The sequence below is a fragment of the Myxocyprinus asiaticus genome, chromosome 30 (assembly GCF_019703515.2).
Source record: "Myxocyprinus asiaticus isolate MX2 ecotype Aquarium Trade chromosome 30, UBuf_Myxa_2, whole genome shotgun sequence".
Taxonomy (NCBI): Eukaryota; Metazoa; Chordata; class Actinopteri; order Cypriniformes; family Catostomidae; genus Myxocyprinus; species Myxocyprinus asiaticus.
This window is the reverse complement of record NC_059373.1, coordinates 32,632,510-32,650,018: the sequence shown is the minus strand read 5'-3', so window position 1 is coordinate 32,650,018 and position 17,509 is coordinate 32,632,510. Positions and strand designations below refer to the sequence as shown.

Sequence of the window (17,509 nt, the reverse complement as noted above, 5' to 3'; positions counted from 1 at the left end):
CACTCACTGACATTATTAGCTGATTAAACATTATTCACTGCAGGCAATTACACAGATCTTCCTCAATTAGGAACACAGTCAACAAAGGGCTTCTTAAAAGGCCCAACCATCTGAAGGTTTGTTGTTTGTCTTCAGAAATTGATAGCAACCAATCGAAATTCAGGTGACATTACTACAGGAGAACTATGGTTTGCCTTGAAACTTGCTCTGGCTGTGTCCGAAACTTTGCTGCCTAGTCAGTCAATAACTTAAAGGAATAGTTCACTCAAAAATCAAAATTCTCTCATCATTTATTCACCCTCATGCCATCCCAGATATGTATGACTTTCTTTCTTTTTCAGAACACAAAGATTTTTAGAAGAATATTTCAGCTCTGTAGGTCCATTCAATGTAAGTGAATGGTGACCAAAACTCTGAAGCTCCAAAAAGCACATAAAGGCAGCATAAAAGTAATCCATAAGACTCCAGTGGTTAAATCCATGTCTTCTGAAGTCCAGTCGGTTCAGTTGGTTTTGGGTGAGAACAGACCAAAGTATATTTACTTTTTCACAGTACATCTTGACATCAGCAGCCTCCTTGGCAATCATTATTTCAAGCTAGATTACACTTCTTAGCACCATCTAGTGTCTGCGCATTCATCAAGCACTAGGAAGTGTTATTGAGCTTGAAATCATGATCGTGCCTATAGACTGCAATGACAATATGTACAGTAAAAAAAGAGTTATACTTTGGTCTGTTCTCACCCAAAATAAATCACTTCAGATGACATGGATTAAATCACTGGACAGGTTTTTACTTTTATGCTGCCTTTATGTGCTTTTTGGAGCTTCAAAGTTTTGGTCACCATTCACTTGCATTGAATACATGCTGAAATATTCTTCTAAAAATCTTAATTTGTGTTCTGCTGAAGAAAGAAAGTCATACACATCTGGGATGGGATGAGGGTGAGTAAATGATGAGAAAATTTTTGGGTGAACTATTCCTTAAGCAGACAGCATTTTTGTATGAAGGCACCAATTAAGGAAACTTGTTTCAGAGGCTTCCAACGCACCATAACGTCATGTCTAATTATCTAAAACAGTGTTTCCCAACCTTTTTTGCCTAAAGTACCCCCACAGCACTATCAGTAAGGCTTAAGTACCTCTTGATCGACACAAAACCAAAGATGTGTACCATAGACTAAGTATTATTTAACATTATCATTAATATTGATTATTAAAGATCAATCAGTATTGGTTTGATCTACTGACATCCCTCTTAGGGCTGAGCATTGATAAAGATTTCCTGATTAGATTTTGATTCACAAGCTCTAGATTGAATTCCGTTTAATTTGGGTATGTCTATTTTGCTTCCATTCGAAAGAAAATTCTCTGTCAGCATTAACAGCTGCTGTTAAAATACAGGGAACCTTCTAACTTGACAGCCTACATTACAAAATATTTATTTTACAAATTTAGTTTTGCCATTAGTTTTTCATGATTTTGGTCACATTTTAGTTTTTACAAATGTACAAATTCCATTCCATCAAATATGATGTCTTGAAATTGCATATTATATTGCATATATATATATATATTTCATGTTTATTGATAACATGCATAATGTGTACTGTTTACTGTACAACTATTTACAAATACATTTAGAACAAGTGCTAAAACTCTACTGTCTCTTTAAAAAACAATTCTCATCAAACACCATTCCTATATGAACAAGAAATAATAGGCAACGAATGAGATATCTACACTCAAAAGCTGGCCCTAATAAATAACCAGATCAAGGCATATTAGCAGACAGTGGGGTTAATTCACTAAAGTTTAACCAGGGGCTAATTGCACAAAAATAGCATTCTGTACAATATAAATTAAGTCATTGTCATTTTTTTCCCCCAGTGCAAAGGGGTGGGGAACCTTTTTCCTATTAAGGGCCATTTGAGTATTTACAAAATGATTTGTGGGCCATACAGTAGCTTGCAATTCCTGATTGTAAGTTGAAATTAACATACATTTTCTGTTACGCGCTCAGCCACTGAGAATATACATATTTTTAAGTCTTTCTATTATACAAACCTTTGTGTTACAGTTAATGGAATCAAGGCCATTTTTTTTTTTTTTTTTTTTTTTTTTGCTTTTCAAATTATATCTCGAATGTCCTTGTGGGCCAGGTAAAATGGTCTCGCGGGCCTTATAGGGCATGGAGGCCTGACATTCCCCACCCCTGGTGTAAGGCATAATGTATAGTCAGCCGGTTGTTATCGCAAAAAATAAACCCCAACAGGGTGATCAGGACCCCGACGCGATGCAGATAACAACTGTCTGACTACATTATCCCGCTTATTACAAGGCAACTAACAAAATAAATAAATACACGGACATAAAATATTGATTTGTGATGAATTTATGTCATTATTGAGAAGAAATTAATTGCAGCTGATTTCCACCTCCGGTTCTCTTGGTGTTTATTTTGTGAAAATGATCATCTCACTCAGTACCGCTGCTCCCTATATGCATATTACACAGTCTGCGTAGGGCACCAACTCCCCTGGGGGTACCATCTACTCCACCCGCTGCCTTTACTTGCACTTTATATGTTATTCAAGGACCCAGTAGCAGTCGCAGAAAAGGTTTTCAGGTTTCAGACACAGTCCTGGTATTTTTCTTGAAACTTAACCTCTTATCTCTCTCTCCCTCATCAACCATATGCTATTTCAGGGCTGATCAACTTGCCATAGGGCACACCTGTACCTCACTGGGAGAGTTTTATAGGACAACTCCTTCGAGAGCAGCCGCTATAAGTCATTCTTCTGGCTGTAATCACTGAATTGGAGGAAGAGGGCAGTTGCAAAAGTAAACGAGTGCAGAGCAGGGCCTGGGGGACCGAAAGCTTAATTACAAAACACTGGCATCTGGAATGTAGGATTCTGACCCAGACAAATGTGACCCTGGTTTCAACTTTGTTATTTTTTCAGCCTCTGATTAACATGAGACACGAAAGTAAGGTACAATTTAGAGCCTTTAAGGGCGCTAACAAACAAGGTATGACCTGAGGCACTTGGGTGCACCTAATTTAAAGAGGTCATAATGCTTTTAATGAGAATGCAGAGAGCTTGATTAACTGTGAGGGCTGAATGTGAAGGGTCATTAAGGTTGGTTTTAATTAAGCTCTTCTACTGTTGGAGAGCAATCGCTTACAGCACCTTTAAGATCATTTTTTTTTAGGTTTTTTTCATTTTGACTTGACAACAAGGCAAAGAGCTCATAATAACGATGTACGTTCTTCAGACTCTTGATTTCTAAAAGTAATGATGCTGGCTCTTGTACAGAACCTGACAGCCAGTATTTTTGTGTTCCTGTGGACCATGTGATCAGAGTGTTGCCTTGGTTACATGTGCTGTGTTTAGGTCTGGTTTGAAAAACAGATCTGCTTCAGAAAATAAAAAAGGAAAATCAATAGATAGGTGGGCATGAATTATTATTGAAGAGTTATAGAAGACATCTGATGAATATAAGAAATCTGAGTTTTTGTACAAACATGATCAATGTCACAAATGTATTAATGAGATTAATTACCTATTTCCTATTTATTTACGTCATAACGTTTCTTTATTTGAATTAATTTCAAAATTATAAAATGTTCTGTTTATTTCCATGTTTGAACTAGATATTAAAATCCAGATTTCCAGTGTGGACTTTATATTTTTTAATACTAAATTAATTTGAAATGAATATTTGTAGACAAAGTTTTCAGCAATGGACCACATAAGGGAACAAGTTTTTATTTAAAAAAAAAAACACTTTGACATTTATTCACATCACATTTAAATGTCATTTCTATCAACTCAGTCAGACGCACTAAAAAGCATGCTATTTTAATTTGATCCATCCAACAAGACTGTAAAGTCTTTGATTATCTAATAATAAAGGAATTAAGTGATAAATATAAGGTCTATATATATATATATATATATATATATATATATATATATATATATATATTTTTTTTTTTTTTCACACTGCTCTGAAAGTTGACAAAGTTGATCCTTTTTCCATCATAACCATGTGTTGTACACTGAGCCATTTTTCCCCCTCATTTAAAGCTGCCTCTATAACTTAAACTAAAATGCCTAAATTTATCCCACATTTCTAACAGAAATTATCAGAATGGGAATGACGGAGTTGACATATTGAAGATGTGACTGCTGAGTCTTAAAATATGAATATTTAAAAATAAAAGTTTGTTTAAAATATGAAAAAAATATAAAGCTTACCAGACCACGTGTCCTACTGTTGCATCCACCATGAGCAGGCAGTGGAAAAGGGGTACTCAGAGTTATAGCTGACCATGACATTGTCTGATTTATTCAGGATTCTAAAAAAATCTGATGGAAATTATGCAAAGTGAGGACACAACTTTGATAGGCAGTTTTTTATGGAAAATATTATTCAAAATTGAGTGTGTATTTGTGTATTGTTTAATATCTTACAGATCCCTACCTTTAATTTGATATTTATATTTATGCATTTGTTGCATTTTTATACACTTTTTGGCAGTTTAATGTTGTGACCTCTTGCTGAGGACAGGTTAAATTACATGTGCTTCCAAGTATAGAGCATGCATTAAAACAAAACAAAAAAAAAAAAAAATTAATTATTGAAAAATATAAGTCATAAATGCACTGAGTATACACATTTCCTTTAGATTTAGCTTTTCCATTATATTTAATGGTATAAATTTCTTAATTTTTTACATAAAGATGACTTGTATTTATGACTGATTGGTTGGTTAGAATGTTGATTTAGAACCAACAAGAATATAGATCCAGATTAAGCATAAAGGTATATGAAAAAGTAGAGAGAAAGTGACATACATAATTATAGAATATACACTGTAAACCCTAATGTTGTCATTACTGATGTTGTCTTAATCATTACTTGAAATGTCAAGTTTTGGCTCATAACTCAAATATCTATGTTCCTTGAACTTATTTAGCTAAAAAAACTATAGAATAAACTCAAACGATTGAGTACAAAATTGAGGCTATGTGGAATACCCATAGTTCCTTGCATTTTATTTATTTATTTATGTTTTCTTGGTCAACAGGAACTTATGGGGGCATTTAAATAGTTATTAAGAAGTCATACAGGTTTTAGCTCTTTTGAAGGATTATTTATATAGTTTTGTTGCAAATGTTGTTTCGTGTGATGACACCATTACACTAAAAAAAAAAACCTATAGAATTCACTCCCCAAAAAATGAGGCAGAAATTTGCACCCAATTTTTTGAGTACATTTTTTCTCAATTTTAGCATGCAATATAGGTTAAGGGTATATCTTAACCAATGTGTATGAATAGTAATTAACACCCCCCAAAATCTTTTTTTTTTTTTTCAGTGTAGGGTGACCTGTGTCTTCTTGGGTCAAGTTGGACCCCGTTAGCTCTATTTCAGTTCACCTTTTGCATGTGCAACTGAAGTATGAGTATATGTATTTCTGTGGAGAAATAGGTTTATTTAATAAATGACCTAGAATCAGTTAATATTCTTAATTTGAGCTGTGTTGTTGTATGATCTAAATTTGAGCAATTCAACTAAAATTAAGTAGAAACAACAATATATACATAGCAAATCTGAGTTAAGTCCACTTGTATCTAGTAACCTTAACTTAAATTGTTGATTCTATATGAAAACTAAGTTAAGTGAACTTAATTACACAAGTTTTAGAGACACCATTACTTATTTCAATTGAGGGAACAAGTTTACTCAATCAATAGAGTAAAGTCAACTTATTAGGATTTTCAGTGTAAAGGCTATGTTCAGTACCAAACATTTACACAATGAATATTTCAAATTAGAACAGAAACTAACTGTGCATGTGCCATTAAATTATGATGTATGTTTAATTACAAAGAAGAGGTGGGAGAACGGTCCTTGTTTATAAGAGTTCAGAAAAAAAAAAAAAAAAAAAAAAAAAAAACTACAAAAGTCCTGGTCTTAGTCCTGGTGTCCTGGAAGAGGATGTAGTCAGGGTGCGAGGGAGTTGGCTGAGATTTTCACTACCCCCTTTTTCATTGTAGACCAGTGTTGGGGATGCTGCCTTGAACTGTAGCCTGCCAAGCTACAAGCTACTCATAATTTCAAGTAATTCTACTACAATCAAGCTATACTTTTGAAAGATTAGTTAACTCCACTACGAGGTCCATAAAAAACTATATACATTACAATTTAATCAGAACCATATTTATAATAACAACAAAATATAATTGGGTTTTTTGAATTAATTAAATTTTAAATAGGTTGACAGCATAAAACTTGAACAGATACATTTAAACTAGGAGGAAAGTTTGGAGGAAATTTATCAGAAAGGTAAATTCTTGAGCAAAGTCCTCGGACTACTTATTTTCATGTCTGTAATTGGAGAAACATGGCATTGTTAAGATAATAAGGCCCATTACACCCCTATTTTACACTTATTGCCCAAATCGAACAGCCTCCCCCAAACTCTTCAACTCTTGCATTTTAGTCAAATCATTCGTTTTTATTTATGACCTTAAAAACAGCAGACAAGAGGCTGGTGGAAGAACTGATAAAAAATGTTGGCGAGTTTTAAATATTAGTCTGTTGCAGTGCTTTTTAACCATCTGAATATTGATTTACCTATCTTTAACTATAATCTCTCCTACTCCTCACTTCAAAAATATGCTTGACATATTATATATCGTGTATTACACCTGCCTGTTATTTTGTAAGTCTCAAAATTAATGTATTATGGAAATGTACAGATAGGGCAACAAATAGATATTCTGTTAAAGTGGATATCCAAAATAAAACATTTACATTTACTGTACATAATCTAAATAAGACCACATTCTGACTCATATCAGAATATTCTTGTTCACATAAACAAGATTACTCATTAATTCAGTCACTGACTCGTATTTGCATCACTAAAAATCAAAAACTCAAGTCAGCGTGCATTGGCACACCGGAGCATAAGCACAAAAAATAGTTTGTACCAAGGTTATAATAGTTTTACATTTTTAATTTAGTTTTTATTTCTATTTCGTCTTACATTTTTCACTCCAATTTACTTTAGTTTTTGTTTAATTTGTTAGTTCTTTGTTAGTTTTAGTTTAGTCTTAGTGTTTAAATATTTGATAGTTCAGTTTTAGTTTTTCATTATATTTAGTTTTTATTTTAGTTTTTATATCAAGTGATACAATATAGCTGGACACCCAAATGTACAGTTTGTAAATAATATTATGGAAAGACTGTCTGTGTGTGTGTGTGCACGTGTGCGTGCGCGTGCGTGTGTGTGTGTGGGAGAGAGAGAGAGATAGAGAGAGAGAGAGTGAGAGTGAGAAAGAAAGTCAGAATAAATTACTGGATATTATATTGTTTCTGTTCTCTTTGGCTATGTTCAGACTGCAGACAAATCTGATTTTTTCTCAAATCAGATTTTTTCAGGAAAGACTGTCCGCACTATTATTTGCAAGTGATCAAATCAGATTTGCGCGTTCAGACATAACCAACCTATCTGCATGGGTTGCTTTGGTAATGACGTAGGCGTACCCACATGACGATGCTTTCAAAACAGATGCAGGAAAAATGGAGGTGCATCTTCTCGCTCTCCAAATAAGCGCCCTGTTCAGTCACGGTGCAGAACTCCTCCGTCGCACAAGAAAAACTCAGCGACAGAGGAGACTGGTAAATATTGTGATGTTCCGTGCTGCAGTCACCGATTTTTGATGTCATCGTTGTGTGTCGCGTCAAGAGTGATGCAAAAGACCATTTGATATCCGATTTGAGCAGCCAGAGAGTCCGGACTGAGACGCATCTGAAAAAATCCGATTTCAATCGCATTTGAAACCACCTCCCGATGTGGTTTGAATCAGATTCGGAAAAATCAGATTTCATGTGGTTTTTTGCTGTCCAGACTGTCAAAAACTCATCTGGATACAATCTGGATATGCAAAAAATCTGATTTTTAGTGACAGTCTGAACAAGGCCTTTGATTTAACATTATGCATTGGCAACACAACAAACAGTCATTCCTATAAAAGTTCAATTGTGTCATAATTGAAGTCTCAGAAATGACTAGCGTGTTTTCTGTAGGGTGACCAGATTTTGAAAGTCTCAAACTGGGACACCTGGGGGGTTCGCGATACATGCATATACAGCAGTGGCGATTTCTCAGGGCCAGCAAAGCCTTCTCTGCTGGCGTAACATGCCTAATAAATAAATATTTTTTCATCCTTTCATTCTCATTGACCTTTTTGCATATGTATTTTCAAACGCTTTCCACTCCTAATTAAGCTACAAACGAATAGCAAAAAAACTAAAAAATGTATCCAATCAGAATTTATTCCTCGATGCTTACAAGCAAAGTGTGACAACTGTTTCACAAATCGCATGCTCCTTAGCTGAAGCAGTGCGTGAGTCTGAGCTCCACCCTGTCAGGCCTTCAGAATTTCCACAGAATCCCTCAACAGTGCAAATGAATGAGCAACTAAAGTCAGACTGTCAAATTCATCAGCCAATCAGATCGATTTATTTGTTCTTGTGGGTGTGGTCTAGCATATGTCCCAGTCCAGGCCTTCTAGCTGGCCTTGAGTGATGCATCATGCTTTAAGTGATGTACATCATTTGAAAGCAAAGATCGCATCTAGCTGACGAGTCAGCTGTCATCACTGCTGTTATTGCCGTTGAGAAAGAGATCCTTATGGATTTAAAAAAATTTAGATATTCTGCATGATCGTGTGATTGCTTATTATTATTAAACATGAAGGGAGGACTGATTTCACTTCAAGCAAATTGGTAAGTGCTTTTTGCATTTTTATAGCAACATCAGGAATTTTTTTAAGTGTAAATTAGGCTGCTTGAGCATTCAGTGTCGGATCAAGTTTTGAAAAATAACCGAGTACCCTGACGAAACAAAATGTACTGCAAGCAACATTTAAATCGCAAATATTATTAGAGAGGTTTTTCTTGGTATTAGACCTCCTTGGTTCTGGCTTTCCTGCGTGGACCTGTTTTTAAAATGTCAGTTGGTATTATTAGTTGACTGCCACGTAATGTATGATACGGTGTCTTATTCATTGTGAAACTGTGTTTTCTTAATGGCACGAATCGCACTGAAGTCCTAGACTTAAAATGCACAAGCAGCGGCTGATATATAGTATATACTGTATATATATATTCTATCCATATGATGTCATATTGCATGTGTAATAATGATATGACTTGTCAGTGCTTGAAATTTCTTGTCAGCTACACATTTTTACACAAAATTTACAACACTGGAACTTAAAAGTTAAATTCCACATTTCCACATTTCAGTTCTTGTATTATTTAAAAAATATATAAATAAATACAGCTGTATGAATATGACCTGCAGTCTCTTATTTAACACTGTGGCCATGGGAAAGTGAACATTTACAGTGACAAAAAAACATTTCAATTCCATTTTCACGTGTTGTGCAAAGAAATGGATCGGCTTCTTTCAGCTTGTTGAACATGCATTTTCATTTGGGCATCGTTGTCATGGTAACCAGATAGATTCTGAGCAAACTGCTGCAAAACTAGAATGAAAGTATCATCAAATCATCATGCAATGCAATAAAATATCTTCCCTTCCCTGCAATCGATACCAGACATGATATCAAGAAGGACAGATGATATTTACTCATCTTCACGAGGTTTAAAAACCTATCGCAACAAAAACGAAAACAAAATATTTTTTACGATTATTTTAGTTTAGTTAATTTTTTTCAGAGCCATGAAAATGTATTTTAATTTAGTTTCAGTTTTTCCAATTATGTTGATTTTTATTTCAGTTTACGACAAAATTTTTTTTACATTTTAACTTTGGTTCGTACCCATGCTTGTCAGTTGCAAAATAACATTTTCATGTCAGCTTCTGCCTTAATAAATCCCAATTTGTTCCTCACTTTTGACGTAGGATCAAATCCATGGAATTTAGAATCAAAACTGATACGTTTTATTGCTTAGGCCCTAGGTTCAGTTTTTCGCTAACATCTGCAGCGTGATTTTGGAGAACTGAGGTGGAAGGAGTGTGAGATATTTGATAAGTGGGAAGAGGAAGCCTGTGGAACATCAACAGCAGCCACATGGTCACTGCTAGACACACTACCAGGCTTTTTATGGGCACTAAAAACCTTTACATTGCACAAAAATATCTCTTATTTCTGTTCTCGTTCGTGTGACGTCTCTGACTCTCTGGTTTGCAGTAGCCGCTTCTTGAGTGTGTCGTTGCTTTGGGCCAGTGACAAAAACAGAAAAATACTACAAATTTCTGGTGCTTTGTTGTGATTGGTTGGGGCGGTCTACAGCCCACCCTCAATGTTTGCAATACACAGCCCACCCCCAAACTGCTTTTAACCAATGCACAAATCATAAAAATACTGTTTGCCAAATGTTTGATTGGGTGGGCAAGTCTCACGTTCACCTCCCCATTCATACATCCAGCCCTGGTAATGTCAAAAGACTTAATAGAGAATAAAGAGTAGAAAATCAGCATGGATCTGAAACAGCTAACCTTCTAGGTTGAAATACACTGGAGGGGAGAAGCTTTGCCAGTTATTTCATCATGGAAGTGTGCCATTTAATTGTGAAAGCCATATGATAAGCGACACAGCCAGACTGAAAGTGGAAGGCTCTGAGATGTGTGCCCTCTTTGACAGCAAAGCCATAGAGGTCATGGTAAAACACTATCATGCTTAATCCCTGCAGCAAACAGATTGGAAACACCCCTTCCACATTCACACACTCTCTGTGACTCATATCATCTAACTACACCCAAACTTCATATTCAATTCACACTCCTATATATATGACAAACTCTCTGATCGCTATGTGCCATTTTGGTACAGCATTTATTCTTAGATACTAGCTGTTCCCTCCTTAGCCCACATAGTTTCAGTCAACGAAATGAACTGAAACAGTGTACACAAACATACACACAAATGCACATACACACACGTGTGCACACACACACTTACCTGCCAGACGAGGGACTCCATGTGGTCGGCAGAGTTTGAGAGGCAGATGCTAAGCACTAGTGTGTGGGAGGATGAAGTGAGGACACTTGCGATGACGGCTTCCATCATGGAGAACGGCAGCATGGTGTACACCACAAACACAATGAACAGGAAAAATGATACCTGCAAAGAGAGAGAGAAGCACTGGTTTCCCATGTACTTTATTAGAAGTTTACACTGATATAGTTTAGTTCCTTGTCCCAAACCCAGAAATGTGAAAAGTGTCCATTCCATTACAGTACACGGGCATAATGAAGATGGAATGTGAGTACTGGATCAAACAAACCAAAAACTGGACTGGAGTATAAATGGTTTGACTGGATTGGCAAACAAAGTTCAGATATTTTTTTTCCTTTGAATCGAAGATGCTGGAACGTCATTCTGATTAATTCTGGCCCAAATACCCACTGTTTACCCCTATTCCTAACATATCCTAAAATCAGAGGGAAAGGATTTTGCTTGAAGGTTGGTTTAATATCCAACCTAGGTTAGGTTGTTGTTTAAGACTCAACCCCAACACCCAAGACTGCAGTTTAAGACCCAACCACAGCCCTAAAACTAATCCTAGTCTTAACCCTAAACATAACCTGAAAATCTGATTGGTAGACAGGATATTGTCCTAAGACCAACAATGGTATTGATTCAAGAACATGTCCTACTTGGCAAAATCACCCTCAAGTCACCCTCAAGATGTTAACACCATTCAGAAAAATAGGAGAGAGAAATTGATTTAGGATATATTTAACTGAAACAGTCACATGATTCAAAGAAGTCTCATAGATAAAAGTCAAACAATTAGGCTATTAAAATAACTCATAGTAGCTTATTACACTTTCTGGAATATTTCATTCTGATTGGTCAAAATTCTGTTGTCATTTTTGTATAATGATTGCTACACCGTATAATTGACCGTTGTCCCAGTCAACCCTTTTCCCACATAGCTGTGCTAGTTTCACGTGCCAATCTCTTTTTTCTCACATTTTTAAAATCAAATCAATATATTTTTATGTCCATTTATTCATTTATTTGGCAAATCTATTTGGGGTCCACTTTATATCAGGGCCTCAAGCATCCTTGGGGTTTATTTTGTGATAATAAATGGCAAACTGTACATCCTTCATGTGATTAGATTTATGACATTGCATTCTCTGAGAAATTTAGGAAACTGATATAACGGAAATGGTCAGTGAAGAGAAAATATGATCTATGGTGCTTTATGTTTGTGCCAAGCTACATATTCCATCAGGTTTTTAATGCCTGAAAGATGTAATGAACTCATAAATATTCAAAAGCTTTATTTTTTTCTGTAATACTGAGTGCTTTTTTTTTTTTTTTTTTTTTTTTTGCAAAAAGAGCACTGAACTGGAGCAAAGCCTAATGGATTTCTGGCTTGGTCAATCTCACAGACCACAAACACACATAGTGCCAAATACAAACCGATTGCAGGCCAGTGATTTTTCCAGACGAAATGTGTCTTCAGCCTTATCGATCACCATTTACCCTCTTTCAGGTGGAGGTGCAAAAGAAGATTAGAGACACACTCAGAAATTGTTAGATTTAGCTGAAGGAGAGAGAATCCCCTATCAGACAGTAGTCTCTGCTTGGCTCTTGGGTGGGGAATGTCTCTCACATTCACTTCTTCCCAGTTGGGATTAGCCTGGTTTAGATCCTACTTGTAGGATCACCATCACACGTTTTTGAGGAGCTGTCAGAACTTACAGAAGTGAGGTATGGGTTGCCACAAGGCTCTGTCTTAGGTCCTATGTTGTTGTCTGTATACATAATCCCTATAGGTGATATTATTCAACCTGGTTTCACTGTGAAAACGTGACTCTAATTACATTTGTGCAAAACGTCATATGTCTCCAGGTACAATTCCCTGCAGTTTTCAGGTAAAATCAACACTAGAAGCGCTACAACAACTGTGTGTTTTATTCCCTTTCACTCAAATCATGACTTCAATGACTGATTATGACTTTATAAATACTTATTTTAAATACCATGTTATGATATCGACATACTTTTACTCTAACACGTCATTTGAAAAATTATACATTTTAATGCTTGTACTACAGACCCACCTACATGTATACACTTCTTCCAATGTACAATCAGCATGCGTGATAGCTCACCTCATAGAGTTTTGAACTTTGGACTCTGAGAACCATGGTTCAAGACCAGTCAAGAACGCAAACTGACACGTGAAATGAAAGTGTCATTGAAGCGACACGAAATGACATGGTTGCTTCAGAAAATGTGCTTTTCATTTCGCTTCTGCATTTTAAACCACTATCAGTTAGTTTTAGATGTTGGTTGGCTGGTTGCTTCAGAAAATGTGCTTTTCATTTCACTTTTGCATTTTAAAACACTATCGGTTATGTTTAGGTGTTGGTTGGGTAAGGATGTCTTTTTTAATGTCTCATTTATATTTTAAAACACTGTTGGTTAGGTTTAGGCTAAAGTTTTAGGTAAAGGAGGTCAGACCACCATGATGAACACATCAGTAGTGCTTATGCGTCTTCACCAGAGGAATGTCCCCTTGAGGACTATGTTGCAGACTTTTGTGAGCTTTGTCAGTTCACTGCCTGAGTTCCAGGCTGCCTGACATATGAGCTGTCTGAGTCCCCGGCCACCTTGGCCTCTGAGCCCTCTGTGTCTCCAGCTACCTTAATCTCTCTACCCTCTGAGTCTCCACCTCCAGTGGCTCCACCCTCTGAGTCCCTGCCTCCAGTGTCTCCACTCTCTGAGTCTCCGCCTTCTGCAGCTCCGCCCTGGTCGCCTGGACCGCCCTGGTCTCCTGGTGATCTGCCAGCTCCGCCTTGGTCACCGGGTCCTCTGCCAGCTCCGCCCTGGTCGCCTGGACTGCCCTGGTCTCCAGACCCTCCGTCTGCTCTGATCTGGTCGCCTGGACTGCCCCTTGTCTCCAGGCCTTCAGCCTGTTCAGCCCTGGTAGCCTGGACCGCCCTGGTCTCTGGGTCCTCCTTCTGCTCTGCTCTGGTCTGCTGGCCCGCTTGCTATGCCATGGTCTCCTGCTCATTGACCACCCTGGCCCTCCCAAGCTCTTGTTCTGGGCATCAGGAATAGTCTGTTCAATGGGGGGCTATGTCATGTGGGGACTTTCCCCTATTGACCAGTAGAGGTAGTTAGTAGGTTGGACCTTTATTTTGAAGTTTAGTTTTCATGCTTCCTGTTCCTTTTTTGTCATGTAATTTCCTTGTCATGTGACCCTCGTGTTTCATGTTTATTAGTTGGCATTCACTGGTTGTCTTGTTACCCCAGACTGTGTATCAAAGCCCTCATATTTGTGTTTTGTCGAGTATTGTTAGATAGTAATTTTGTTTATAGTCATTGGTCAAGGAGTCTGTTTCATTCATAGTCATTGTTCTGTTTGTGTCATAGTCAAGTTTTATCATGTTTTCTGTTTTGATTTGGTTTATTAAACTGCACTTAGGTTCACTTTAAATCATCGTATTGTCTTCGTTTTTATTGTCTACTCAGCCTGCCCTGCTCAGTGTTACACTTTCATTGTCATGATGATCATTCTTATCTTTATAAGAGTCACAAGGGTCACAATTTTCCAAGTTAGAAGAGTGTATTTACTATTTGACTATAATGCTTGAATACAATGTAAACGTGATTGTACTGTATAGGTGATTTTGTAAAGCTGCTTTGAAACAATGGCCCCATTTACACCTTGCATTAACATGCATTTCTTATATGGATAGTAGATGAATATTCTTTATCTGGGTTGCATTTACACATTGCAACTGAACATTTTCCATCTTTTAGTGAATTTGAAAAACATTGATGAATAATTTAAATGCTTTCTATCACTTTTACAATCAAGGATTTTCCTTCATTGAACATCTTTTTGGAAGGTGACAAAGCTACATTTTGGGTCGCCGAAGCAAACTGAATTATATTCATCTCTTTTAGCAAGTGCAATCTGATACATCGAAAACACATGTTAATGCAAGGTGTAAATGGGGCCATGCATATTGTAAAAAGATCAATACAAAATGTATTTTTATGACAGTTATGTGGTTTTGTTGTGAAGTGCTGGAGTTCAGCCTCAAAAATTGGCAAGGTTAAATGCATAATCTGTCCCATGAAGTGATTGCTTGCCAGTTTCATGCCTGCATAAAGTCCTGGTCTATCTGTGAGCAGTATTAGGATTGGCAGTTCAATTCAGTGGCCTTATCCTACATCAGGCCAATTGTACGTTTGCAGACTCCACATTGAATCCCAAACATTCTCTCTTTTTCCAGCCACTGGCACCCAGTAAATCCTGACATTGAGGAAGCCAGCAGAATGTCTGCAAACAGCCAGAAAGATAGGACACGAGATAAATCAAGTGTACTAACTCAGATAAGCACAGATATACTGTGATGCTGTTTTAAACAAGTCAGCACTGTAAAGACCACTAATCATAAGTATGGTAAAAGTTAATTTATTTCTTCTAAATGAGCCTTTTTCTTCTAAATGATCTTGTTCACAACTTGTTCAGCTGAGAATATATACAGTCATGGCTGGTTTGAGCACTGTGAAACTCTCATTTGGAGCAGTTTGCAGGTATTGATCTTGGAGTAAGCTTCCCAATCTATAAACATTTGTTGGTAATGCTTTACAATAAGGTTCCATTTGTTAACATGAGTTAATGCACTATGAACTAAAATGAACTAAAAATGAACAATTGTATTTTTATTAACTAACATTAACAAAGATTAATAAATTGTGTAAAAACTATATTGTTCATTGTCTGTTCATGATAGCCAATGCATGAACTAATGTTAATGAATGGAACCTTATGGTAAAGTGTTACCACTTTGTTCCCAACATCTTACCTGCCAATGAGATTTGCATTGAGGTATTGACAGTGCATCACAGATCTTGAATTATACATACTAGATGAAGAGAAAAGGGGGGAAAAACACTCTTCTGTACTCAGCCAAGAATTCAAATACCATTAATCCAATCTAATGATACTTTAAAATATTAACAAGTCTAATTATAATTTTAGCTCATTATTAATGTGGTCCTGTGGAGGGTTGGATTATTTCAGTTGATAAAAGATTGTATAATCATCCTATGTGTCTAAGTCTTTATATAAATTTACAGCAAATCTATTTCTGGCTTGGGTATGACAACCATAGCAGGGTTAATTTGAGTTATTTCACATAACTTTGGGTGCCCAGAAATGCAGACGTAACAGGTTTGCACAGAGGGATGAAAGTGGGTTGAGCCCTAGTTACCTAGAAAGAACAAAATCTGTTTCTTGGAAACTCAATAAACATGTGTACACAAATATCTAGTTATATTCTATTCTAACATATATATATTCAATACTGGTGAACATAACAAATGAAATTGCCCTTTTTATAACTGGTATAAGGTGATGGTGTATCTGGTTTATGATATCGGGTATATTATGATTGCTATGAGACTTATAACAAATCCACATACAATTAATGTATAACATATGTGAAACATCTCGTTCAAGGGTTGCCTAGGCAACATATGGTATTTAATAAATAAGACTCACTTACCAGGTTCACTTTTTCATAATAAATAAGATTAAGGTCTACTGGGATCTTAATGTCCAGTTAACCAGTCTGCTCTGCTTTTGTATCAGGAGAGTAAATGGAAATGGAATAATTTAATATCCTACTGTACCATCAAAAGAACAATGACGCAAAATAAGAATAAGATGCCGTGTTCTCACATGCAGACCCAAAAATAGGCTACTTGCCAGGACTCACAACGAAGAAGAAAAACGAAACAATGCGTGAACTGATGATAATTAACACACAACACTTAACTTGTTAAACAATGGGTATGACCAGAGACTATTTAGCAGAGACGGGTCAGTTCTATTTAAATGAATGGGAGAAACTGGAATGCCCAGTGGTAAACGGATGTTGAAAGGAAGTCCCACCCTACAGGTACAAGAGCCAATCACCTTTTAGATACAGACATTGCCTGTCAATCAACTCGAAAACGAGCAAGCGCATTAGCTATATGGGTGTTTGTAGCAATGTGTTTTGCTGTCCACTTCTGCTTATAGCAGCCCCCTTCGCCATATCACGGCACGTTTCATGGCCCCCTTCATCATATTGCAGCCCACTTTGGCATTTTGTGACCCTGTTTCGCAGCCGGCCCACCAGGAAAAGTCCCGGTTCTCCTGATGGCCAGTCCGCCTCTGCCGCTGAGTGTTACAAAGACTTTGGTATGACAAGCCTTGCACCAATTAGCATACTTATACTCTGCACTAAACGTATGTACTTTTGCTAATGATAGGAAAGCCTGCACTTTTGAGAATGTAGTAAGACAGTGTGACAATATTGGGACACACAACCATGTCATAAAATTGCGTCTTGATACCACAAACCCTCTTGTCACATACTAATTGAATTTGCAAGTAAGCATTAGATCTAAATTCAATACCTCAAAATTCCTT

The 17,509-nt window shown here is 36.7% G+C and overlaps 1 protein-coding gene across 11 annotated transcripts in view; it reads right to left on the bottom strand.

Annotated features, from left to right (window-relative positions):
- The window catches only part of LOC127421050 (adenylate cyclase type 2-like), an 88,666-nt gene that overhangs the window by 48,074 nt on the left and 23,083 nt on the right, over positions 1–17,509 (bottom strand). For 9 of the 11 annotated variants that reach the window (XM_051663772.1, XM_051663771.1, XM_051663763.1 and 6 more), the window contains one exon: positions 11,014–11,175. The exons of 1 other annotated variant lie outside the window; for it this stretch is intronic. In XM_051663772.1, the coding sequence (XP_051519732.1) occupies positions 11,014–11,175 (162 nt within the window). Of the gene's footprint in view, positions 1–4,264; positions 4,376–11,013; positions 11,176–17,509 lie in introns of those variants that run through there. One more of the 11 variants, XM_051663774.1, reaches the window with a different exon arrangement.